The 27253-nt window shown below is 43.1% G+C and overlaps 1 protein-coding gene across 1 annotated transcript in view; it reads right to left on the bottom strand.

Annotated features, from left to right (window-relative positions):
- The window catches only part of ctnnal1 (catenin (cadherin-associated protein), alpha-like 1), a 412359-nt gene that overhangs the window by 80296 nt on the left and 304810 nt on the right, over window positions 1–27253 (bottom strand). Inside the window, exon 6 of the mRNA XM_068011975.1 lies at window positions 1000–1170. Coding sequence (XP_067868076.1) covers window positions 1000–1170 — 171 coding nt within the window. The remainder of the gene's footprint in view (window positions 1–999; window positions 1171–27253) is intronic.

The raw sequence follows: 27253 nt of genomic DNA, 5'->3' as shown, positions 1-27253 counted from the left end.
TTAAGCTGAATTCAAATTCTCAAACACCAATGGTGGGATTTGAACTCACCTTCTCTGGATATTTGTCAAGGTCTCTGGATTCCGAGTCTAGTAAATTAACCATTACTCTTTTGCAGTCTATTTCTGGATAATTAAAATCTCCTACAATGATGAGTCTATTATTAATGCACATCTCTCTAATTCGTACATACGGTTTACCCTTTGTTTCCTTTACACTGCTCAGCAGTCTATAACATACTCTCAGAAATGATATTAGGTGCATGTCCTACTTAAAACCACAAAATTGGGATAAGCAGTAAAAGTATAAATGTGTCAATTTTGCTTTTTTGTGACATGTAGTGTGGTTATTTCTATTCTTGAAGACTCAATATGTTAAACTGCAGCATATTCACCACCTGTTGCATCATCTAGTCAGAAAATGGCTTCAAATTAGGATTTAAGTACAGGATTGACAATTCACGAAAAAGCCCGAGGTTGTGTTTCTGATCAATATGTACCATTGTACCACCTCTCCATGACAAGTGATCCCAGCAGCAATTAGCTAAGCCTTTCGCGAGGTCCCCACATGTTGTCATGAATTAGTGTTTGCAGATTTTACTGCAAAGGAAACCACACACTAAGAGTTATTTATAAATGCAGAGCATTAGCTTAACCGACCAGATCTGTTAGCACAGCAGTGTTTGCTTCAAAACAGAACTGTGGCAGATTTCAAGTTTTAATAATTTAAAGCCACTTCGGAAAAATGCATAAAACATATTAATGCTTAATGTGCAAGACATTCAACTGTCCACTATTTGAGTTGAGGGATCAACCCCTTTAAAATGACCATGTTACACCTAGTGAAAACAGTGCATAGAAGAATGTCATACAAATAGGTAAAGTATTTATCTGGTAAGATCAGCATCAGAAATCTTTACGGTGATAGAGCTTTGGCATATGTAGCTGAAATAGCAGACCTTCAATATGCAATTTCCATTTAACTTATTCTCCTTTTCTTACTTTAAATTCTTTGATGTCAGCATAGATACTGGTGGGATGGATTTCATTTTCACCATTCTGTCTTGAATCCGTGACAATCTCGATCACCTGATCTAAAGCCAACCTCATACGATGGAAAACACCTCCCTTGTTTATTCTTGCTGATTCACAGTCTGGATGCCGAAGACAAGTCTAGAAAACATAATACTGAATTAGTATCACAATATTCATACCAACATAATGAATAGCAGCAATACTCGAGATACAATTCAGAATTTGACTGCATGTATCGCCAGATTGTACAGTTGGGCACCTAAAGTCATGTTGAATTCTATTTTCTTTAAATACTATTTCAGAATTCCAATGTGCTCATCCAATACACATATCAGCATAAAATAGCAGTGTTCGCTTGTTTAATTATTGTACTTTTCTTCTGTGTTATACTTCGTGAAGTGTTCCCATTTCTCATTTACAGATATATTTTGGTTTCCATTCATAATCACACATAACAAATGAATAACCCTAATTCTCATCTTATAGATGCTGACCAATTCCCCTGTTTCACTTCATGCAGCAGTTTAAAGAAGCAATCTTGTTGCCTGTGTCATTGGAGGTACAAACTGATCCTATAGTGATCCTACCATAAAATACTGCATAAAACAGCCTTTTCAAAACATCTTATATGATTTTTAAATCTCTTAAACAACTGAGCATTCTTGGTTCTGAAAACAGGGAGGTTTGAGCATCTTCTGTCTTACAGTCCAACAAACACCCAATAATGTGTAGTCTTTGGCACACAATTGGCAGAAATTGATGACCTATTATCATTAATTTATTATCTCTGTATAAATTATTTTTGTTTATAGGCTTTACTTCAAAACAGGATAAAATACATTTGAAACAACTGTCATGCAGGCCCCCACCCGCCAAGAATGAGACACATTAATTTTGCCACATGAACATTGATTTTTAAACTGTTACTGGAGTAAAGAAAGAACTTGCTTTTTAAAATAAAGCAACACCAGACCCTTGACTGGAAAGACATTTGCATATCTACAGACAGTGCTTAAAAGGGACAACAGACCATGCCTTGACACATTCAATCCACAATTGACTTTTGATGACCAGGTGTTGAAGGCGGAGGAGCTAGCATTTCAGATTGGCTGCTAAGATGTCCCAATACACAGAAGAGACCTGGTCAAACTAGTCAGTCACGTGACCACCTGCTGGCCAACTAGGGGAGTTTTAACTGGAGAAATAGTGTTTGAAAGGAGAAAGTGGTTTGCTCCTGGACTGAAAAGACTTCTCGTGGCTCGCTTGACGCAGCCTCTCCTGCCTGCTCTCATCTCTTTCTCACAGAACTGAAGACCCATTGAAGAGACATGAACTCCAAGAGAGAAAAGCCACTTACAGTGAACAAGGTTTAAGAAGAATGCTGGGCCCCAATGAAAAGTATGACCATATCTTCAATCAAGGACTCTACAGCGAGCTTGAAGCACAGTAACAAACCCCTTTCAGAGATTGCCTCAAACTTTTTCACTTTACTTCTCTTTTGCTCTTTTCTGTCCCTATTTGCATCTGCATATTGCATATGCCTGCTAGTGTGGAGTGCAGCATGCATCCGTAGGCCTTAACCGAATTAGAGTTTCAGTTTAAATAAATTTCACTTTTCTTCTTTAAACCTAGGAAAGCCTGTTTGTGCTCATTTCTTTGCCTTATAATTGGAGAGCGGTGAACAAGGATTCACCAAGGGGGAGCTAAAACACAGTGTGTTCTGAAACAAAACCTGTTACGGTTAAGACCAGGTGAAGGTTGAGAAAAACGCCTTTCTCACCTGGTCATAACACAATGTAGATAGTTATTGAAAGTCGACAAAAAATTAGAGATTGCACATCCTTGGTTCTGTTGTAGCTGAACTATAATTGATGGAACTCTTGAGCGCAAATAATGTGCTGTCAGACTTCACACATTTGTCCTACGTTTCTTAAACTGTTCTTTGTTCTGCTAGTGTTCAAAATTAGTGAACCAAAATGGCAAAGAACTGCTCCAACTGGGAGCAACCGAAAAAAAGTTAATTCCCAGCTGACTGTTCTTTGAGAGAAACTTTTTTCCAATACTTATAAAAATAAATGGGAATAGAAGAAAATGGGGAAGAAAGTTCATTATACTTAAACTTATTTATTTCAGTCTTCAGACCTTGCTGTAGTATATTTATTATAAATTATAAATATAATAAATATACTACAGCAAGATCTGAAGACTGAAATAAGTAAGTTTAAACAATGAGTAACATTCTCTACAAGTCAGAAGTGATCCAGCTTCAATGGGAGGGCATCTTGTTTGAATGGGATCTTCCGGTGCAAGTGCCACTTCGGGTACTACTTTGGTATACTCTATTTGCTTAGAAATTTGAACAGCCACTCATCCACTTGGGAGGTGGGAGTGGGGGGATGGGGGGCACTGTTCCAAGTGGCCCTGAGCAAGGGAATTTTAGAAAAACTGGAAACATCTGCAGGGCCAGGGTCCCCTGCTGCTGGGGTCCACGTGGATCCTTGGAGAGAGTGATGCACATTATCTTTCTCAGTGCAGCTGCTTCCACTGACTCACTGGGTAGACAAAGTAATTGAGAGCTGGATATCTAAGTTTGCTGATGACACCAAGTTAGATGGCATAGGAAGTAATGTAAATATGAACAGAAGGGTGCAATGGGGCATTGATAGATTAAGTGTGGGCAAAACTTTGGCAGTTGGATCTCAGTGTGGAGAATTAAGAAGTTATCCACTTTTTTAAATAGTCAAATGCTAAGAGCAGAGAGATTTAGGGCTCCAGTAATCACTAAAAATTAGTGGACAGGTACAAAAAAAACTTAAAATGCTGATGGAATGTTAGCCTTTATCTCATAGGGGCTGGAACACAAAGAGGCGGAATTTAAGCTACAGCAGTATGAAGCTCTGGTTAGACCACATCTGGAGCACAATGTTTGGTCCTGGGGACTGCACTTCAGGGAGTTGAACAGGGTTTTGGTGAGACCACATCTTGAACACTGTGTGTCATTTTGATCTCCACATTTAAGAAAGGATATACCTGTATTGGAGGCAGTGCAGCGAAGATTCACTAGATGAGGGGGTTGTCCTATGATGAGAGGCTGCGTAAATTGGGCCTATATTCTCTGGAGTTTAGAAGAATGAGAGGTGATCTCACTGAACCATAGAAGATTATAAAGGGGATGGACAGGGAAGACACAGAGATTATTTCTGCTGGTTGGGGAATCTAAAACAATAGGGCAGAGTCTCAGGATAAGGGGCCAATCATTTAGGACTGAGAGATGAGGAGTAATTACTTTACTCAAAGGGTTGTGAATATTTGGAATTCTCTACTTCGGAGGGTTGTGGATGCTCCATTGTTGAATACATTGAAGACTGGGATAGACAGATTTTTGGTCTCCCAGGGAATCAAGGAATATGGCATCATGGTGGGAAAATGGAGTTGAATCCTAAGATCAGCCATGATCGTTTTGAATGGTGCAGCAGGCTCAATGGGCCGTATGGTCTAATCCTGCTCCTATTTCTTACATTCTTGTGGGAGAATATAATGGCCTTGAAGGAGGTGCAGCACAGATACACCAGAATGATACCAGGGTTAAAAGTGTGAACTTATGAGGACAGATTGCATCGACATCAATGCCCATCATCAAGAGTGTCTCAATAGCACCACTACTGACTGAGCTGGCCGAGACTTAAAGGACATAGCTGCTAGACTGGGTCAAGAGGGAAAAACATACTTGACCTGGCCTTACCAATCTACCTGTCAGAGATGCATCTGTCCATAACAGAATTGGTAGGAATGACCACCGCACAGTCCTTGTGGAAACGCCACAGCATACAAGACTATGGGCCAAGTGTTGGAAAATGGGATTAGAATAGATAGGTGCTTGATGGCCGGCATGGACACGATGGGCCGAAGGACCTGTTTCTGTGCTGTATAACTCTATGACTCTAAGACGAAGTCCCATCTTCACACTGGGGGTATCCACCATCGTGTTGTGTGGCACTACCACCGTGCTAAATGGGATAGATTTCAAACAGATATAGCAACTCAAAACTGGGCATCCATGAGGCACTGTGGGCCAGAACAGCAGCAGAATTGTACTCAACCACAATCTGTAACCTCAGGGCCCAGCATATCCCCCACTCTACCATTGCCATCAAGTCAGCAGACCAGCCCTGGTTCAATGAAGAGTGCAGGAGGGCATGCCAGGAGCAGCACCAGGCACACCCTATAAATGAGGTGTCAACCTGGTGAAGCTACAACACAGGACTACATGCATGCCATACAGCGGAAGCAGCATGCAATAGACAGGTCTAAGCAACCCTGCAACCAACGGATCAGATCTAAGCTCTGCACTCCTGCCACAACCAGTTGTGAATGGTGGTGGACAATTAAACAATTGACAGGAGGAGGAGGCTCTACAAACAACCCTATCCTCAATGATGGGGGAGCCCAGCACATCAATGCAAAAGATAAGACTGAAGCATTTGCATCTATCTTCAGCCAGAAGTGCCGAGTGGATGATCTATCTTGGCCTCTTCCTGAGATCTCCAGCATCACAGATGTCAGTGTTCAGCCAATCTGATTCACTCCACGTGATATCAAGAAACAGCTGAAGGCACTGGATACTGCAAAGGCTATGGGCCCTGACAACATTTTGGCAATAGTACTGAAGACTTGTGCTCCAGAGCTAGCCACACCCCGAGCCAAGCTATTCTGGTACAGCTACAGCACTGGCATCTACCCGGCAATGTGGAAAATTGCCCAGATATGTCCTGTGCACAAAAAGCAGGACGCATCCGACCTGGCCAATTACTGCCCTATCAGTCTATTCCCGATCATCAGTAAAGTGGTGGAAGGGGTCATCGACAGTGCTATCAAACGACACTTGCTCAGCAAAATCTTGCTCACTGACGCTCAGTTTGGGTTCCACTGGGGCCACTCAGCTCCTGACCTCATTAAAGCCTTGGTCCAAACATGGACCATAGAGCTGAACTCCAGAGGTGAGGTGAGAGTGATTGCCCTTGACATCAAGGCAGCATTTGACCAAGAATGGCATCAAGGAGTCCTAGCAAAACTGGAGTCAATGGGAATCAGGGAGAAAGCTCTCCACTGGTTGGAGTCATTCCTCGCACAAAGGAAGATGGTTGTGATTGTTGGAGGTCAATAATCTCAGTCCCAGGACATCACTGTAGGAGTTCCTCAGGGTAGTGTCCTAGGCCCAACCATCTTCAGCTGCTTCATCAATGACTTTCCCTCTATCATAAGATCAGAGGTGGGGATGTTCGCTGATGATTGCACAATGTTCAGTACCATTCACGACTCCTTAGATACTGAAGCAGCCCATGTCCAGATGCAACAAGACCTGGACAACATCCAGGCTTGGGTTGATAAGTGGCAAGTAACATTCGAGACACACAAGTGCCAGGCAATGACTATCCCCAACAAGAGAGGATCTAACCATCTTCCCTTGACCTTCAGTGGCATTATGATTGCTGAATCCCCCACTGTCAACATCCTGGGGGTCACCATTAACCAGAAACTGATCTGGACCAGCCTCATAAATACTGTGGCGACAAAAGCAGGTCAGAGGCTAGCAATTCTGCTGCAAGTAACTCACCTCCTGACTCCCCAGAGCCTGCCCACCATCTAACAAGGCACAAATCAGGAGTGTGATGGAATACTCTCCACTTGCCTGGATGGGTGCAAATCCAACAACACTCAAGAAGCTCAACACCATCCAGGACAAAGCAGCCCGGTTGATTGGCACCCCACCCACCACCTTCAATATTCACTCCCTCCACCACTGACGCACAGTGGCAGCAGTTTGTACCATCTACAAAATGCACTGCAGCAACTCACCAAGGCTCCTTCACTTTCACTGGGTCAAAATCCTGGAACTCACTTCCTAACAGCACTTTTGGTGTACTTACACCCCAAAGACTGGAGCGGTTCAAGAGGCAGTTCACTACCACTTTCTCAAGGAAAATTTGTAATGGGCAATAAATATTGGCATAGCCAGCGATGCCCACATCCCACAAATTAATACAAAAAAGACTATTATTATGACCGAGGCGGGAAGAGTGCACTGTTTATTCTAGTTCCACTTCTCCACAGGTTACAACATATATTTAATTTTTTTCCCATTTACCGATACGGTCAATCATAGACTCTATTTTTATCCCAAAATAAAACACACTAACCAGGTTTCTTTAATAAACAACAAATTATCAATTATTATAAAACAAGTCTTAACCAGTAATGAAGCAAAGCATAGACATAAAGATCGAAAAATAAAAGTTCCCTTTTTACCTTAGCCCTTCACACACACACACCTGTTAACTGAAAAATAAAGAGATTTATTCTTTGGAGCTGTAGTTAAAAAAAAAATACATTGCCCAAAATGCTTGCTAACTCTTTAAGAAAAAAAGAGAAGATATGAAAAGATGCTAGAAGGCTTTTTTGGCTTGGCGTCCCAAATACTTAAAGACAGCTGTCACTGGAATCTTCCTAGAACAGTTTTTATCAGGTGACGTTGAAGTTCAGTTTAGGCAGGCTTTCCAGAACAAATGCAGCCACAGAGGTTTCAGACAGGGTTTCTTACACTTCCTTCTCAGCTTCTCAAGAGATGGAAAACCCTAAGCAGAGCCAGCCTTTTTAGTACCTCCCCTCTCAATTTATATCCTATCCGTTGCCTCTACTCTCTATGTTTCTACTGATATTTTGTCAGCCTCCATTTCCTCAGTGAACACTGATACAAAATACTCATTTAGTATATTAGCCTTGCCCTGTGCCCCTAAGCATATATTATCCTCTCTGTCCCCAATAAGTCCCACTCCTCCTCTTATGACAGACTTACTATTTCCATGCCAGTAGAAGATCTTTGGGTTCCCTTTTATGTTGACTGCCATTCTATTTTCATATTCTCTCTTTGCCAGTTTTATTTTTCTCTTCACCCTCCCCTCGCAACTTATTTCAGATGGCCTGGTTCTCACTTGATGAATTCACCTGACATGCATCATACACTCTCTTTATTGTTTCACCATCATCTCTATCACCCTCATCAACCAAGGAATCCTGTTCTTGGTTCCCCTACCTTTCACCCTTGTTGGAATGTTCCTAGCCTGTACCTGAAGCATCTCCTCATTAAAGATAAGCCATTGTTCTGATACAGCTCTTCCTGCCAGTCTTTGGTTCCATTCTATCTGACTAGATCCCTTCTCAACACGTTGAAATTAGCTCTCTTCTAATCTAAACATTCTACCTGATTTTGTTCCTTGCTTTTCTGCATTACTAGTCTAAACCTTATGATACGATGATCACTCTTATTCAAGTGCTCCCCAATAGACACTTGGTCCACTAGGCCCACCTCATTTCCCAGCACCAGATCCAGCAATGTTGGGCTGAGAACATACTGATCAAGGAAGTTCTCCTGAACACATTCGAGGAATTCCCCCTCCTCCTTACCCTTTACTCTAAAATTATCCCAATCGATATTTGGGTAATTCAAGTCCCCCAATATCACCACTCTATAGTTCTTGCACATTTCTGTGATTTCCCTGCAGATTTGTTCCTCTATTTCTCTCACTATTTGGAGGCCTATAGAATACCCCTAGTAGCGTGATCGTTCCCTTTTTGCTCCTCAACTCTAACCAAATGGATTCTGTCCTTGCCCCTTCAAGGACATCCTCCCTTTCCAGTACTGCAATGTCTCCCGTGAGCAGGGCTGCCACCCCACTTCCCTTTTATCCTTCTCTATCTTTTCGGAACACTTTACAACCTTGTATATTAAGCGCCCAGTCCTTGCCATTTTTAAGGCACGTTTCCGTTATTGCCACTGTATCATATTCCCATACTGCTATTTGTGCTTGTAGCTCACCGACCATATTTACCACACTTTGTACGTTTACACACATGCATTGTAATCCTGTTTTTGCATTCCTCGTAGTCATTCTCAGTCCACTCCCATCTAAAATGGAACTACTCCCTTCTCTAGTACTAACACTCTCACTCTGACCCCACCTAATACTTGGCTATTCCTTACTCTAATACTATCTGTCTTTTCCAGTTCTCGGTGCACCTTTGAGTCCCTCTCTTGCATTATCTTCTGGTTCCCACTACCCTGCCAAGTTAGTTTAAACCCTCCTCAATAGCACTAGCAAATCGGCCTGCAGGAAAATGTATCCCAGCTCTGTTCAGGTGCAACCTGTCAGGACTCTACTTCTCCAGAACTGGTCCCAGTGCCCCAGGAATCTAAAACCCTCCCTCCTGCATCATCTTTCCAGCCACGCATTCTTCTGCACTAACCTCCTATTTCTATACTAACTCAATTTCCAAACTTACTTACTGACCCTTCTGCCACTGGAAACAATTACGACTTATTTACTCTATCAAAACCCTTCAAGATTTTGAGCGCCTCTATCAAAACTCCTCTTATGCTTCCCTGATAGAAGGAGAATACCAGTTGGATCATAGGAAATAGGAACAGGAGTTCCATTCGGCCCATTGAGCCTGCTCTACATTCAAACAGATCACGGCTGATCATCTACCTCTACGCCATTTTTACCCACTACTCAGAGAGTAGTAGGGGCGTGGAACTCCCTGCCTGCAACAGTAGTAGACTCGCCAACTTTAAGGGTATTTAAGTGGTCATTGGATAGACATATGGATGAAAATGGAATAGTGTAGGTCAGATGGTTTCACAGGTCGGCGCAACATCGAGGGCCGAAGGGCCTGTACTGCGCTGTAATGTTCTATGTTCTATGTACCTTCATATCCCCTGCTGTCAGTCGTATCCAAAAATGCATCGATTTCTGTCTTGAACATGCTCAATAATTGAGCTTCCACAGCTTTCTGGGGTAGAGAATTCCAAAAATTGACCACCCTCTGAGTGAAGAAATTCCTCCTCATCTCAGTCTTAAATGGCCTGCCCCTTATTCTGAGACTGTGTCCCCTGGTTCTAGACTCACCAGTCAGAGGAAACATCCTATCCACATCTACCCTGTCACACCCTGTAAGAATTTTGTAAGTTTCAATGAGATCACCTCTTATTCTTCAAAACTCAAGAGAATACAGGACCAGTTTCCGCAATCTCTCCTCATAAGACAATCCTGCCATCCCAGGAATTAGTCTGGTGAACCTCAGTTGCACACTCCCTATGGCAAGTAATATCCTTCCTTAGATAAGGAGACCAAAACTGTATACAATACTCCGGGTGAGGTCTCACCAAGACTTTTTACAATGACAGCAAAACATCTTCACTCCTGTACTCAAATCCCCTTGCAGTGAAGGCCAACATACCATATGCCTTCCTAATTGCTTGCTGCACCTGCATGCTAGCTTTTAGTGACTCATGAACAAGGACACCCAGGTCCCTTTGGACATAAACACCTCCCAACCGCTCACCATTTAAGATATACTCTGCTTTTCTTTTTTCTACCAAAGTGGATCACTTCACACATATTCACACTATATTACATCTGCCATGTTCTCGCCCATTCACTTAGTCTGTCCAAACCCCCTTGAAGCTTCCTTGCATCCTCCTCACAACTTACATTCTGACCTAGTTTTGAGTCATCAGCAAATTTGGAAATCTTACATTTGGTCCCCACATCCATATCATTTATATCGATTGTGAACAGCTGTGGTCCCAGCACTGATCCTTGCGGTAACCCACTAGCAACAGCCTGACATACTGAGAATGACCCATTTATTCCTATTCTCCGTTTTCTGTCTGTTATTTTGTTTATTAACCTCTTGTGAAGGACCTGATGAAAAGCCTTCTGAAAATCCAAATATACCACATCCACTGGTTCTCCTTTATCTAAGCTACAAGTAACATCTGCAAAAAACTCCAACAGTTTTCCAGTATCTTCACATAAGTGACCTCCCTTATCCCTGGTACCATTCTAGTAAATTTCTTCTGCACCCTCTCGAAGGCCTTGACATCCTTCCAAAAGCATGGCGCCCAGAACTGGCCACATTACTGCAGCTCAGGCCTAAGCAATGTATTATAAAGGTTCAGCGTATCTTCCTTGCTTTTGTACTCTATGCCTCTTAATAAAACCAAGGATCCCATATGCTTAGTTAACAGCCTTCTCAAATTGGCCTGCCACCTTCAAAGATTTGTGTACATACACACTCAGGTCTCTGCACCGGCACACCCTGTAAAATTTACAAAAGTTATTATAAAATTTAGTTCATATTGCCTCTCTTCATTCTTCCTACCAAAATTTGTCACTTCACATTTCTTTGCGCTAAACTGCATCTGCTATGTGTCTACCCATTTCACCTGTTTATGTCTTCCTGCAGTCTGTTACTATCCTCCTCATTGTTTACTACATTTTCAGGCTTTGTGTCATCTGTAAACTTTGAAATATGCCTGTATACCCAAATCTAGGTCATTAATATGTATCAAAGAGTGCACTGGTCCCAACAATAACCCTTGGGAACACTAGAGTATACCTCTCTCCAGTCTGAAAAACAACCATTCATCACTACTCTCGGTTTTCTGATCCTTAGCCAATTTTGTAACTATGTGGCCACTGTCTCTTCAATCCCATGGGCTTTAACAAGCCTGTTTTGTGGTACTTCATCCAACGTCTTTTGAAAGTCTGGAAACACAACATCAATCACACTACCCTCGTCTACCCTCTCCGTTATTTCATCAAAGAACACATTAGATCAAGATCAAGTTGGTCAAACATGATTTGCCTTTAACAAATCCATGTCAACTTTAATTTATTAGCCCATACTTTTCCAAGCGTCAATTAATTTTGTCGCGGATTATTGACTCAAATTTTCTCCACCATTGATGTTAGGCTGACTGGCCTGTAGTTGCCAGGGTTGTCCCTCTCCCATTTTTTGAATTGGATGTAACATTTGCAGTCGTCCAGTCCTGTTGCAACATCCCCCATATCCAAGGAAGATTGGAAGATTGTGGCCAGAGCCTCTGTAATTAACACCTTTACTTCCCTCAGTAAGCTAGGATGCATCTCATCCAGACTGGATAACTTTTCTACTTTGAAGGCTACCAACCTTTTAAGTACCTCCTCTTTATCTTTTTTTATCCCCTCAAATATCACTCCTTCCTCCTGTTTACACTGGTCCTTCGCTAGTCCATTTGAAGTATTTGTGTTCCAATGAGTAGTTTGAAAGATGTTTTGTCAAGTGTTAAAACCATTAGCAATGCAATGCATTATTCCAGGTGATGGTATATCACAGGTGCTACAGTCAGTGCTGTTTTTAATTTTTTTTTATTCGTTCATGGGAAATAGGCATCGCTGACGAGGCCAGCATTTATTACCCATCCCTAATTGCCCTCGAGAAGGTGGTGGTGAGCTGCCTTCTCGAACCGCTGCAGTCCATGTGGGGTAGGTATACCCACAGTGCCGTTAGGAAGGGAGTTCCAGGTTTTGTCCCAGCGACAGTGAAGGAACGGCGATATAGTTCCAAGGCAGGATGCTGTGTGCTTGGAGGGGAACTAGAGGTGGCACAACTGCTGCCCTTGTCCTTCTAGGTGGTAGAGGTCGCGGGTTTAGTAGGTGCTGTCGAAGAAGCCTTGGTGCGTTATTGCAGTGCATCGTGTAGATGGTACACACCGCTGCCACTGTGCGTCGGTGGTAAAGGGAGTGAAAGTTTGTGGATGGGGTACCAATCAAGCGGGCTGTTTTGTCCTGGATGGCGTCGAGCTTCTTGAGTGTTGTTCGAGCTGCACCATCCAGGAAAGTGGAGAGTATTCCATCACACTCCTAACTTGTGCCTTGCAGATGGTGGACAGGCTTTGGCAAGTCAGGTGGTGAGTAACTCACTGCAGGATTCCTAGCCTCTGACCTGCTCCTGTAGCCACGGTATATATATATGGCTACTCCAGTTCAGCTTCCGGTCAATGGAAACCCCCAAGATGTTGATAGTGGGGGATTCAGTGAACGTAATGCCATTGAATTTCAAGGGGAGATGGTTAGATTCTCTGTTGCTGGGAGATGGTCATTGCCTGGCACGTGTGTGGTGCGAATGTTACTTGCCACTTATCTGCCCAAACCTGGATATTGATGCACCAAAATGCTAGGAGACACTAACAAGAAGCTTCTTGTGAACTAGTTAAATGTGAGGGATCAGACTAACTGAACAGAACTAATAAATATATGAGAAATCAGACAAATATGTCAGCTGCAACTAAATTCTTATCTGAAGATTCCAGTCTAGTCTGTGTCTCAAGACGCTCTGAAAATAAATTTTGGATAATAACAGTCGATTTATATTTTTAAATACCACCTGCATTGGACATAAACAGATGCCAACCTTTCATGTTACACAAGGCCACTTTCATCACATGAACTTGTCTGACAGTTTGAAATGCAGAGTACGACATGCTTTGCTCATCTAAATTAAAGTTTTAGACAAGATTGGAATGTCTTTATCTCCTTCTGTCCAAACCAATTTTAGTGAAAGCACACACTTATTTAATATTTTCTTCATAATTATGCAGTTTAAGACAGGGCTGGAAGCAAAAAATCCTTCCTGTAAAAGCTGTAGAATTTCATACCAAATTCAATAGTATAAATATTGTATTAATACATTAGATTAGCCAGTTAAACGCATGCCACAAGCAATGTTCCCTCTAACTTCTGTTTGCTGTGCACCGCCGGCTTGTTGCACTATGCTGTCCCTTTAAGATTGATGTGCAGCGACACATCTTAAAGGGAATGTTGCCTGTGCACGACCTGTTTTTTTCCTGCACAACATATACCCAATTGCTCTGCAGCTTAGAGGGAACAGTAACCGCAAGTACAGATATTCCATTGAGTCATAACGTATATTGTGAAGGCAGGAAAAGAAAATAATCCAAATTCTAACATCCAATAATACTACCAGCAACAATTCAAATCCATTTTCTGCTATTTTTATTTCACCTAAAAACTTGTGTCCAGGTCATAATTCGATGGTGAGGGTATATAATTAGCCTCAAAAGTTTGGGGAAATTGCAAGGGGCGGTGGGGGAGGGGTGAAGAGCAGGTGAGGAAATCTTGATCACTATCTGATGAACCCTGCTGGAAAGCGTGTGTTTGTGGATGCAATGCTGAGGACAGGAATTCGACGATCATGAGAATTGGAAACAAAGTACTGGAGGGTTGTCAAGACTCATGAAATAACCACCTTCATTTGAAGAGATAAAGATAGGAAAGGAAACTGAGGGGGTGGAGGGGGGGAAATCAATAATAATACTAGAAAAGCTTTATAATAACAGGAGCTCCTCAGTGAGTGAATTTGATGCATCAGCTGCATAGATGCCAGTGATCTAGAATCATTTAACCTATGGCTTTCAGCTCTCAAATCAATTATACCAGGAGAACTCTTTATTTACACAGTGTTAGTGTTGGGCCTCCCACATCCAACATGCTGCCTGATACAATCAACAGTTACAAATATGTGCAAACGATATCAGGCACACTGGGAGAGTTTTAACCATCAGGAGGGGCAAGAAACACAACCCTGACCTACTGCGAACGTACCTATTTTCAGTTTAACCGGAACAGGTTGGGGGTCAGGTGAATAACTTGCTTTTGAGAAAAGGGTGATGAATTACATTATTTAAATGAGGCTCCATGCCTCAAATTGCAACAGATGTGGATTAAATAGTTGCATGACAGGTTTCCAAGAGTTTGGGAAACCAGGCAGCTGCAGTGACCCGAGAACTGCCAGATCCAGCAGGTAAGTGCTTCTCCGGCACTGCTTGTGGGTCAGGAGGAGCAGCAGTGCTTCCCATCCACACTAACCCCCACCTCCCCCCCACCCCACCCTGATCCCAAGCTTACTTACCGCAATTGGCACTACACCTTCTCCACAATGGATATTTCAGCACCACCCCACAACCACCCGGATGATCTCTCCCTCCCTTCTCCCCAGACCGCAGCTATGGCCTACTACTGCAGTCCTTCCCACCAGTTAACATGCAGCATCTCAGTCTGGCCAGCTGCTGGGCGGACAATGGAGAAAAATGTCAAACAAGGTGCTGTTGTTTTCAACAGCTTCTCTGCATTCCCCGTATTTCTGGGTATCTCAGCCACTAAATATCATTCCTGCTCCCTCCCCGCCTGTACGTAAAAAGACTGGGGCCATTAATTTCTTCTAGTTAGTGACGGTAAAACTGAATGAGACTAACAACTGGACCTTCAAACAATAGTACATAGTGGTAATTTTTTTTTTTAAGAGATACTGCACTGAAACAGGCCCTTCGGCCCACCGAGTCTGTGCCGACCAACAACCACCCATTTATACTAATCCTACATTAATCCCATATTCCCTACCACATCCCCACCATTCTCCTACCACCTACCTACGCTAGGGGCAATTTACAATGGCCAATTTACCTATCAATCTGCAAGTCTTTGGCTGTGGGAGGAAACCGGAGCACCCGACGAAAACCCACACAGACACAGGGAGAACTTGCAAACTCCACACAGGCAGTACCCAGAATTGAACCCGGGTCGTTGGAGCGGTGAGGCTGCAGTGCTAACCACTGCGCCACTGTGCCGCCCAGTGCAAAAGGCAGTGCAGTGAAGCATTTGCAACCATCTTCAGCCAGAACTGCCAAGTGGATAATTCATCTCGGCCTCCTCCAGAGGTCTCTCCATCATAGTTGCCAGTCTTCAGACAATATGATTCATTCCACATGATATCAAGAGGTTGCAGGCCTATACGTATGTAGAAAAGGCAATGGACCATGACAACCTCCCGGCTGTAGTACTTCCTTAGCCAAGCTGTTCCAGTACAGCTACAACACTGACATCTACCTGACAATGTGGAAAATTGCCCAGATAAGTCCTGTTGACAAAAAGCAGGACAAATCCAATCTGACCAATTACCGCCCATCAGTCTTCTCTCAATCATCTGCAAAGTGATGGAAGGTGGCATTGACAGTGCTATCAAGCGGCACTTAGTCAGCAATAACGTGTGCACTGATGCTCACTTTGGGTTCCACCATGGGCACTTAACTCCAGACCTCATTACAGCCTTGCTTCAAACATGGACAAAAGAGCTGAATTCCAGAGGTGAGGTGAGAGTGACTGCCCTTGACATCAAGGCAGCATTTAACCCAGTGTGGCATCAAGGAGGCAGAGCAAAATTGAAATCAATGGGAATCAGGGGGGAAGCTCTCTACTGGTTGGAGTCATACCTAGCACAAAGGAAGATGGTTGTGGTTGTTGGAGGCCAACCATCTCAGCCCCAGGACATTGCTGCAGGAGTTCCTGGGGGAACTGTCCTAGGGCCAACCATCTTCAGCTGCTTCATCAATGACCTTCCCTCTAATAGAAGGTCAGAAGTGGGGATGTTTACTAATGATTGCACAGTGTTCAATACCATTCGCGACTCCTCAGATACTGAAGCAGTCAGTGTCCACATGCACCAAGACCTGGACAACATTCAGGCTTGGGCTGATAAGTGACAAGTAACATTCGTGTCACATAAATGCCAGGCAATGACCATTTCCCCTTGATATTCAGCAGCATTACCATCGCTGATCCCCCACCATCAACATCCTGGGGGTCACCATTGACCAAAAACTGAACTGGACTAGCCACATAATACAAGTCAGATATTGGGTAATCTCAGGTTACCGCTTTTACAATTTACAATCAGGTCTAAGTGCCAGATCAGATACAGATGGTCACTGAGTAAAGGTTGGAGTTTACATCTTAGCAAAGCCCAAAACCATTAGAATATCTTTTTTCCATTTTGGAGGCTTACTGGCACAGGACATCATAAACTTAGAACAAAGAAATACACAAGGTTATTTTCAACCCCTGAGCAGGAAATAAAGGTGTTTATTATCACTAGGAAATGTTACTCTGCTAACCTAGTAACTTTTGGTGTGGAAGTGCAAAACAGAAATTATTGCTATATGAACTCTAGAGATTGTGCGATTTTGAGCCATTCAGCTCTGAAGATATGGAAAAAATATTGAAAAAGCACATACAAGATCCTCCTCTTGGTGCCAAAGAGCAAACTCTTCATTTGTTATCAACTTCAGCTCAAATGATATTTTTTCTGGTGTGCAACATTGGGTTCCATCACCTTTCACAAAATTTTCGAAGCTCTAAGCCTCTCCTGCTCAACCGCTTGGCCGTCAGCTGTAGACTAGTTGATGCAGAATGCCTGAGAGGGTTATGGTTGAACATAGGCAGATCCTAAAAAAAACCCTAAAATCGAGATTGATAAGACATTGAACAGACATTTGAATTCTCCTGATCCTCTAAGTGCTATTTTAAGGGTATGAGAGAGATCAAGGCTACATAAGGTCATCAGAAATAGGAACAGGAGTAGGCCATTCAGCCCCTCGAGCCTGCTCCGTCATTCACTAAGATCATGACCAATCTGATTGTGGCCTTACATACCTCATTCCATGGCTGAAGAGGCTTTTCAGTAGCACAGCATTCTGATCTTTGTGTCAAATAGAAAACCCTCTGATGGTTGACTCGCAATGATGATATAAAAATATCAGTGACAGCTGAGCATCAATAACTTGCATTTTAGCAAAACTGCCACAGATTCTGACATGACAGGCTAATAATGGGAATGAAGATTATTAAACTCAGTCCATTGACTTCATCATTCAAAACTTCGCCTCAGCATTTGTCAACAATTCTGGTCTCAAGAATGCATTCCTTCACTCTCTAAAGAATTAAAAAATCACCCCATTCTTTAAATGCTTTAAGCTAGTCAGTGTTTGCTACAGTGGGTGAAAGTCTATTCAGAATTAGGCTCCTGAACACGGACGGATGTTATTCCTCAACATAAGTTTAACTCATGGCTTCTTTGGTTTATATTTCTGTTGCCTTGTTGTCCTATCCCAGTTTTGCACAAATAACTTTTATATCCACCTCAATAATTACTTTTCATTACTTCAGGTTTTGGTCATATCATATCCCTAATCTTTTATCCAACAACTTAGTCTTTCTGCATATCTCAATGATTTTAAAAATGTTTTCATGTTTGTTTCGCTTCCAGTATCAATTTATTTTGCAGGTATGATCTCAAATATGTGGTGTCAGTAATGTTTATCAAGTGTCAATATTACTGAGGATCCACTTACACATCCATTATTTGCCTTTGCAACTGCTGCCATGTACTGAAACAATATTTCACTGCTTTGTAAACTATTACACTCATCCTATTAAACAAGGTGTCTAGATTGTGTAATCTTATTCACTATATTTGTATTGGCATATATCACTTCATATTTCTCAATATAAAATATCAAGAGAGTCTCTAGATCTCTGAATATTAACGCTGTCCTTGAACATTCAGCTTTCACATAAAGCTCTGCATCATCTATGAACTTAGACATTCTAAATATTTTGATTAAGGAGGCAAGAGCTTTTCAGAACAGAAAAAGTTAATTAGGCTCAACAAGACTGTTCCTTGTTATATCAACCCCATCTTCCCACTTCCCATGATATCCTTAAATTCTTTCTCTCTCCAGAATCAAACTGACTCTTGACCAATATTTACTGCTTCAACGGCCTTTTTCTATATTCTGTTACACTTTGGGTGGAAGAGTTCTACCAGTCTTCCAAGATAAATTATAATTATTGTGAACAACAGAGATTCCAGGAACAATCTGAAAAGTACACAGCTAGTAACAATCATCAACTTGAGCTCGTCCAATTGATCATTACCAGCAGTTTCATATGTCGCAATTTATTATCAAATTTACAGGTTTCTTCATTATCTCGAGAGTTTCTTGGACCTTGCTTAAGGCCGGGATTTTACCCTTGGCAGATAGGAGCCGTCTACCGACTGAAAAGTCAGTGGCAAACACGCTTCTGCCTGGCCTGGGGATCCGACCCGCATTTTGCGGGTCTCCAGCCTTTAATTGGTCTGAGGCAGGACTTCCACCCGCTTGTGGCAGGAAGTCCTGCCTAATAGAGCTGCCGGCCAATCAGCGGGCCGGCAGCTCTTAGTCCTAGCGCCGCCACCGGGATCAGGGCTACCATCAGAGCTTGGCCATCCACTTGACACGGGTAAAATCCCCGTGGTGGTGGGCGGAGACCCTTAAGTGGCCGTTAAGTGGCCACTTAAGGGCCTTGATTGGCCTGGGGCAGGCGGGCTGTTTTTTGCTGCCGCCACCCTGCGTAAAGTGGTGGCGGAGGCGGGAGCGGGTCGGGAAGAGCCCCCCGAGCCTCCCGCTCCATTTTACGCACCCCCCCACGCCCCCCCCCCCCCACAATGGCAACCTCCGGCTGTTTGTTGGGAGTGGGGGGGGGGGGGGGCCTAAAATTTTGGCCTAAATGTCTCAGAGAATTGTAAAGGAATTTCCCAGGGTTTTCCTGCTACTATTTTTGCCCTCCCAGGAATTAACTGTACTAATGTTTGGGGAAGGCAGTGCATGAGGTTAAGTGAGCATTCATGGGTCTGATAGCCTTTTCTGACCATTTTATGTATGTTCATGTATATAGTGCAAATTTACAAATGGAAATTAAATTAGAGGTAAAGAGTTCATGACATTTCAGTTTCTGAATTGGGTAAAAAAGAATGATTTTGTGAATTAGAACTGGATGTTAAACATAGGAAAGGAGTCTGTTATACAGGAAGCAATAGTAAATTAACTGCACTCAAAACATTAAAGCAATAACTCCTGGCAGTTAAAAAGGCTGGTATGCAGTGCCTATCAAATATATTTTTACATGATTTTTAAAAAGGCGTGCAACAGAATTGGATCTTGACAAACTTTTCTCGAAAGCCAAAATGTTTAAATACCCCAAAAAGAGATTTGTGGTTAAAACAAAAATCATGGGATATAGGAGGAACCTATAATAATAATGAACTCCCTCCACTTTGGTGGGTCATCTTCCGAAACTTAGTTACTGTGCAAAGTGTCCAAGGCAGAACTACTCTTACTGTCGTCCCCTGACTGGCACATCTGCCTGACTGATAGACTGCAATGTCTCATTTACAAAGGCCCAACTGCATGCCTGTGTTCGGATCTTAAAAGCCTCTTAGTCCGTAAAGCCCCTGCCTCTCAAAGAACAACTGAGATCAAAGAGTTTTCCAACACAATAATGAAAGGTGTCTTTTGCAGTATTACTCTTTATTTAGTTGCTGGGAGAAGCTATTGCTGATTAGCATATTAACTACCTTTTGTCAAGGTGCCTCTTTTTAAAAATAAATTTTTTAAAAATCTAGTACGTAAAAGCAACTCTTCCCAACTCCTTACTGGGTAAAAATGTTAAAACAATACAAAAACATGACACCCAATATTACTTATTTTTCCAATTCTCACTTTAATTTATGGGTTAATTTTTAAAGAAATTTTTAAACTTAATTTTTATCATTTCACAATCTCTTAATTTCATAAGTTCTTAATTTTTAAAAAAAAAGTTATCCTTTGTTCTATTTTTAACTTCCCCTTTAACCATTGAGGTCTAGGTTTTGAAATTAACCATCTTTACCTTTATCTATATTGTATGTAATTAATTTCCACCTTCACAGATAAACTGTCTTAATTCCTTTCATTTTCATTTGGTTTTTATCGTTCAATACTTCTTCCCGAAGTATTGTTTTCATTTTCTATGCCACAGATCTGAATTTTTGCTCAAACTGGGTCACCACAAATACTGGGAGTAACATCCTTTATGTATAGCAATTTAACACAGATTAGCTGGATCACACTCCAAGTCAGCCACATTACCTCCAGTAAGTCCAACTCAGGTAAAGTAGTCTGATGCTGCAGAAGAATGGATCCTTAGGGATCTCCAGAGGTAAAGGTGCGAGGGTCGGAAGAGAAGCCATCGTTAGGGATGCTCCGGCTACAATTGCAAAGGTAAGAGTGGACAGTTGTACTGATCTGGACAATGAAAAAGTTGTTTTGGAGGAGGATGGAGCGGTCAAGGTGTCAAGGGCTACGAAGAGGCCATGAAAGACATGTAGGGATAATGCAGCACAGTCATAGTCACAAAGGATGTCATATGTCACTGTGATTAGAGCTGCTTCAGTGTTGAGCCAGGAGCATAAAATTGCTTGTATAGATTCAGATGTGGAACTGCAATCAAGATTAACAGAGATTTGGGAGGTGATACCATGCTCAACAATGTTAGAAAAGGTAGGAAGTGGACGATTGTTTTCACAGATAGAGGAAGCAATGCTTTTTGCGGAGTTGATGTTTTGAAAGGGAGAGGGACAAGTACCTAAGGCTAGCAAACCATTTACAACGTCAGCTAGCATGAAGGCCAAGAAGGAAGGTTGGATGGTCAGCAGTTAAGTGAGAATAGGTTCAAGGGAGCAGGAAATGGTTCTCATGGACAAAATGAGCTGAGAGGACACGAGGGGAGACAGGAGAGGAGATAGAGAAAGATGCAGCAGGTTCATGTTAAGACACGGTGCATCCATTGGGAAATTTAGCTTGTAAACAAGAGGAAGTGCAAGATGACGCAAAGGCAGCTGAATAGACAGCCTCAATCTTAAATTTTCTATGTGAAACAGATTAATGGCGAAGAGGTTCAGGTGGTCTTTGCACTTTCTATTGAGAGGTAATGATGGAGAGGGGTAAAGCAAATGGTCAAGAATGGAGAAAAGAAGCTGCATTATCTTTGTTCTCCAGGATATATGGAGTAGTGAACACTCCTGGTATGGAGGAGGGCAAGGCACAATTGTTCTTGATATGATCCAGCCAGATCTGGCAATGGATGGTTAAATAAGTTCTATGACTGCTATATTCAAGTCAGCACGTCTTGGACTTGAGGGAGTAAACATGAGGGCATATAATGGAGAAGAACAAGGTGGGAGAGAGTAAGGGTTTTACTGGGGACAAGATCATCTAAAGCAGAGGTGAAGGAGTGACTCAGCAGATCAACAGCTCCAGAGGTACTGTGGTGACTGGAGGGCCAAAGGCTCGAGAGTTGGGAGTTTGAAAGTGCCATTGTATGAGCCTTGGGAGGAAGTGTTTTTCTAGGGATGGACTCAGCATGAAGTGGACAGCGTAATGTGAGTAATGAGGGAGACAAGGAGCAAAGATGATTGCCGTTGGAGAGTCTAATGCACTCTGTGCTAAAAGTTATCAAGCCAAGGTGCTTAGCCAGAAGAGGATATTGATGAACACAAAGTCGAGATGCAGATCTGTGTGGCTGCTGATCACGCAGACTTGACAAAAGATGAGTTCCTTCCTTCTTCAGCGAAAGCCATAAACAAACTGAAGCCAGAGCATGTTAGCTGCTCATTAACTCCACATCATATTGTTATGGCAACTGCAAAGGGAAGGAGAGCTGTTCAACAAAAACAAAGGGCCTTCAAAGAGATACTAGTACAATGTGCTCAAAAATTCTGTGAAGGTAGATTATCATACAACATGTCATGAGACCAGGTGTGTCATTAGAGAGACAAAACAGGATCAGCTACTGCTTTTTGCTACAATGTCAAGGAATTACACAAAATGTAATACCAAATCATTTGTTTGTTCGCCAGGATGCATTATCAATTATAATCAGATTTAGTGGCGATAATCGACTAGTACTGTGCTATTCACAAAAGCAGTGTGTCTGGTAACAGCATTTCTTCTTGGCCATGCCAGCATTTGTTGCCAATTTCCAATTGCCCTTGAGCCGGGTCATGGAATGCCGCCTTCTTGAAGCGCTGTCGTCCATGTGGCGTATGCACACCAACAATGCGTTAGGGAAGGGAGTTCCAGGATTTTGATCCAGCGACAGTGAAGGAACAGAGATCTAGTTACAACTCAGGATGGTGTGTTACTTGGAGGGGACCTTGCAGGTGGTGGTGCTCCCATGCGCCTGCTACCCTTGTTTTTCTAGGTGTAAAGGTTGCAGGTTTGGAAGGTGCTGTTGAAGGAGTCTTGCCAAGTTGCTGCAGTGTATCTTGTATATGGTACACTGTGGCTACTGTATGCCAATACTGGTTTGAGTGAATGTTTAAAGTGGTGAATGAGGTGCCAATCAAGCCGGCTGCTTTGTCCTGGATGGTGTCGAGCTTCTTGAATGTTGCTGGAACTGCACTCATCCAGGCAAGTGGAGAGTATCCCATCACACTCCTGACTTGTGCCTTGTAGATGGTGCACAGGCTTTGGGGAGTCAGGTAATGAGATACTCACCACAAAATTCCCAGTCTCTGATCTGTTCTTGTAGCCACAGTATCTTTATGGCTGGTCCAGTTAAGTTTCTGGTCAATGGTAACCCACAGGATGTTGATGGACTAGGGATATTAATTATAATTGATAGTTTAAACAGGTTATTAATTAGATTGTTAAAAAAGGGACTGAATGCAACTTGAATAGAGTGCTGAGAGTTCAACGAGTTGAGGGAGTTGGGTGAGGAGGGGAAGGAGGTGCTTCTTTGTTTTCTCTAACTTTTTCACCCTGTAGGATTTGGTTCTTACTCTACTACAGAGGAAGAAGCTAGCTGTTTGGTGAGTAGCTGGTAAGTGGTTAAGGTCTATTCTATTCCTAAGATTTAAAATAGTACAGGAACTGGTGGCAAGGTTAAAAATATATATATAAAAGGAAAATAAATAATTGAATAAAAGAATTAAGTAGTTAATTAAAACACATTAAGGATGGCAGGACAGGTGATGTGCCATGGCTGCAGCATGTGGGAGCTCTTGGATGCCAGTGTGACCCAGGGCAAACACGTCTGCAGTAAGTGTTTGCGGCTTGAGGAGCTTCGACTCAGTCATTAAACCGGAGGCCAAGCTGCAGACACTGCCACACATCAGGTAGGGGGAAAGTCACCTGGACACTTTGTACCAGGAGGTGGTCACACCCCTTAGGATAGGGTCTTTTGATTTGGTCAGTAGTCAGGGACAGGAGAGTGTGGCTGCAGCTGAAACAGGTAAGGGCACCCAGAGGGTAGGAGTGCAGGAGCCTCAGCCTTTGCGACTGTCCCACAGGTCTGAGGTTCTTTCAGTTTGTTTGGATGAGAGTGGATGCTGCAGGGTGGATGAGCGAACTGACCATGGCACCATTGTACAGGAAACCATTCAAGTTGGGGGAGCAAAAAGGAATGTAGTGGTAGTAGGAGACAGTATAGTGAGGGGAATTGACTCTTTTCTCTTCAGCAAAGAGTGTGAGTCCAGAAGGCTGTGTTTCCTGCCCGGTGCCTGTGTTCAGGACATCTGCTTAGGGCTGGAGAGGAACTTACAGTGGAAGGGGGAGGATCCAGTTGTTGTGGTCTATGTAGGTACCAATGACATAGGCAGGACAAGGAAGGAGCTTCTGCATAAGGTTCTGCAGAACCTTAAAGGTAATAATATCTGGATTATTACCTGAGCCACGTGCAAACTGGCATAGGCCAAATAAGATTAGCGAAATAAATGTATGGCTCAAAGACTGGTGTGGTAGAAGTGGGCTCTGGTTCGTGGGGCGCTGACACCAGTACTGGGGAAAATGGGGGATGTACCATTGGGACAGTCTACACATAAACCATGCTGGGGCTGGTGCTCCAGCGAGCCGCATAACTATGGAAATAGAGATGTTTTAAATTAAATAGTGAGTGCAAGGGATCAAATTTGGGAAGATGTGGTAAATCAAAGAGTAGAGACAGGCAAGAGAGAAAGGTATCAATATGGGAAATGACAGGAAGGGAGAGAGAGTACAAATCTAAGAGTAAATCAGCAGTCAAGGCTAGATGTTACAAAAATAATAAAAGGACAAAATTAAATGCTCTGTATCTAAATGCACGTAGCATTCAAAACAAAACAGACGAACTGATAGCACAAATAGAAATAAATAAGTACGATCCGATAGTCATTACAGAGACATCGCTGCAGGATGACAGAGATTTGGACCTGAATATTGAAGGATACATGATAGTTAGGAAGGAAAGGAAGCTAGGAAAAGGTGGAGGGATGGCTCTGTTAGTTAATGATGATATTAGCACATTAGAGAGGGATGACCTAAGTTCAGGAATCCAGGATGTAGAAGCGGTTTGGGTAGAGATGAGAAATGATAAAGGTAAAAAATCACTCATGGGAGTAGTGGACAGGCTTCCTAACAGTAACCACATGGTAGGACAGACTATAAAGGACTATAAAGGTGCCAGGGTTCGTGATGTCTCGGATCGTGTTTTTGGGATCCTGAGGGGGGAGGGGGAGCAGCCCCAAGTCGTGGTCCACATAGGCACCAACGACATAGGTAGGAAGAGAGATGGGGATTTAAGACAGAAATTCAGGGAGCTAGGGTGGAAGCTTAGAGCGAGAACAAACAGAGTTGTTATCTCTGGGTTGTTGCCCGTGCCACGTGATAGCGAAGCGAGGAATAGGGAGAGAGAGGAGTTGAACACGTGGCTGCAGGGATGGTGGAGGAGGGAGGGTTTTGGTTTCCTGGATAATTGGGGCTCTTTCTGGGGTAGGTGGGACCTCTACAAACAGGATGGTCTTCACCTGAACCGGAGGGGTACCAATATCCTGGGGGGGGAGATTTGCTAGTGCTCTTCGGGGGGGTTTAAACTAATTCAGCAGGGGAATGGGAACCTAAATTGTAGTGCCAGTGTACAGGATGTTGAGAGTAGTGAGGTCAGGGATAAGATTACAAGGACGCAAGAGGGCACTGGCAAGCAAGAACCTGGTTTAAAGTGTGTCTACTTCAACGCCAGGAGCATCCGGAATAAGGTGGGTGAGCTTGCAGCATGGGTTGGTACCTGGGATCTCAATGCAGTGGCCATTTCGGAGACATGGGTAGAGCAGGGGCAGGAATGGATGTTGCAGGTTCCGGGATTTAGATGTTACAGCAAGAACAGAGAAGATGGTAAAAGAGGGGGGGGTGTGGCATTGTTAATCAAGGAGAGTATTACAGCGACAGAAAGGACATTTGAGGACTCGTCTACTGACGTAGTATGGGCCGAGGTTAGAAACAGGAGAGGAGAGGTCACCCTGTTGGGACTCTTTTATAGACCTCCGAATAGTTCCAGAGATGTAGAGGGAAGGATAGCAAAGATGATTCTCGACAGGGGCGAGAGTAACAGGGTAGTTGTTATGGGGGACTTTAACTTTCCAAATATTGACTGGAAATACTATAGTTCGAGTACTTTAGATGGGTCAGTTTTTGTCCAGTGTGTGCAGGAGGGTTTTCTGACACAGTATGTAGACAGGCCAACCAGGGGCGATGCCACATTGGATTTGGTACTGGGTAATGAACCCGGCCAGGTGTTAGATTTAGATGTAGGTGAGCACTTTGGTGATAGTGATCACAATTCGGTTAGGTTTACCTTAGCGATGGGCAGGGACAGGTATATACCGCAGGGCAGGAATTATAGCTGGGGGAAAGGAAATTATGACGCGATTGGGCAAGATTTAGGATGCGTAGGATGGGGAAGGAAACTGCAGGGGATGGGAACAATCGAAATGTGGAGCTTATTCAAGGAGCAGCTACTGCATGTCCTTGATAAGTATGTACCTGTCAGGCAGGGAGGAAGTTGTCGAGCGAGGGAGCCGTGGTTTACTAAAGAAGTTGAAGCGCTTGTCAAGAGGAAGAAGGCGGCTTATGTTAGGATGAGACGTGAAGGCTCAATTTGGGGCGCTTGAGAGTTACAAGCTAGCCAGGAAGGATCTAAAGGGAGAGCTAAGAAGAGCAAGGAGAGGACACGAGAAGTCATTGGCGGATAGGATCAGGGAAAGCCCTAAGGCTTTCTATAGGTATATCAGGAATAAAAGAATGACTAGAGTTAGATTAGGGCCAATCAAGGATAGTAGTGGGAAGTTGTGTGTGGAATTAGAGGAGATAGGGGAAGCATTAAATGAATATTTTGCGTCAGTATTTACAGTAGAGAAAGAAAATGTTGTCGAGGAGAATACTGAGATTCAGGCTACTAGGCGAGATGGGATTGAGGTTCACAAGGAGGAGGTGTTAGCAATTTTGGAAAGTGTGAAAATAGATAAGTCCCCTGGGCCAGATGGGATTTATCCTAGGATTCTCTGGGAAGCCAGGGAGGAGATTGCAGAGCCTCTGTCCTTGATCTTTATGTCGTCATTGTCGACAGGAATAGTGCCGGAAGACTGGAGGAGAGCAAATGTTGTCCCCTTGTTCAAGAAGGGGAGTAGAGACAGCCCTGGTAATTATAGACCTGTGAGCCTTACTTCGGTTGTGGGTAAAATGTTGGAAAATACGGAAGTATGGGGTTGATGGTGATTTAGAGCTTTGGATCAGAAATTGATGGCAAATGTTCATCCTGGAGTTTAGTTACTAGTGGTGTACCGCAAGGATCTGTTTTGGGGCCACTGCTGTTTG

Source organism: Heterodontus francisci, chromosome 2 (genome assembly GCF_036365525.1).
Source record: "Heterodontus francisci isolate sHetFra1 chromosome 2, sHetFra1.hap1, whole genome shotgun sequence".
Classification (NCBI taxonomy): domain Eukaryota; kingdom Metazoa; phylum Chordata; class Chondrichthyes; order Heterodontiformes; family Heterodontidae; genus Heterodontus; species Heterodontus francisci.
This window is presented reverse-complemented; position numbering and strand designations above follow the sequence as displayed.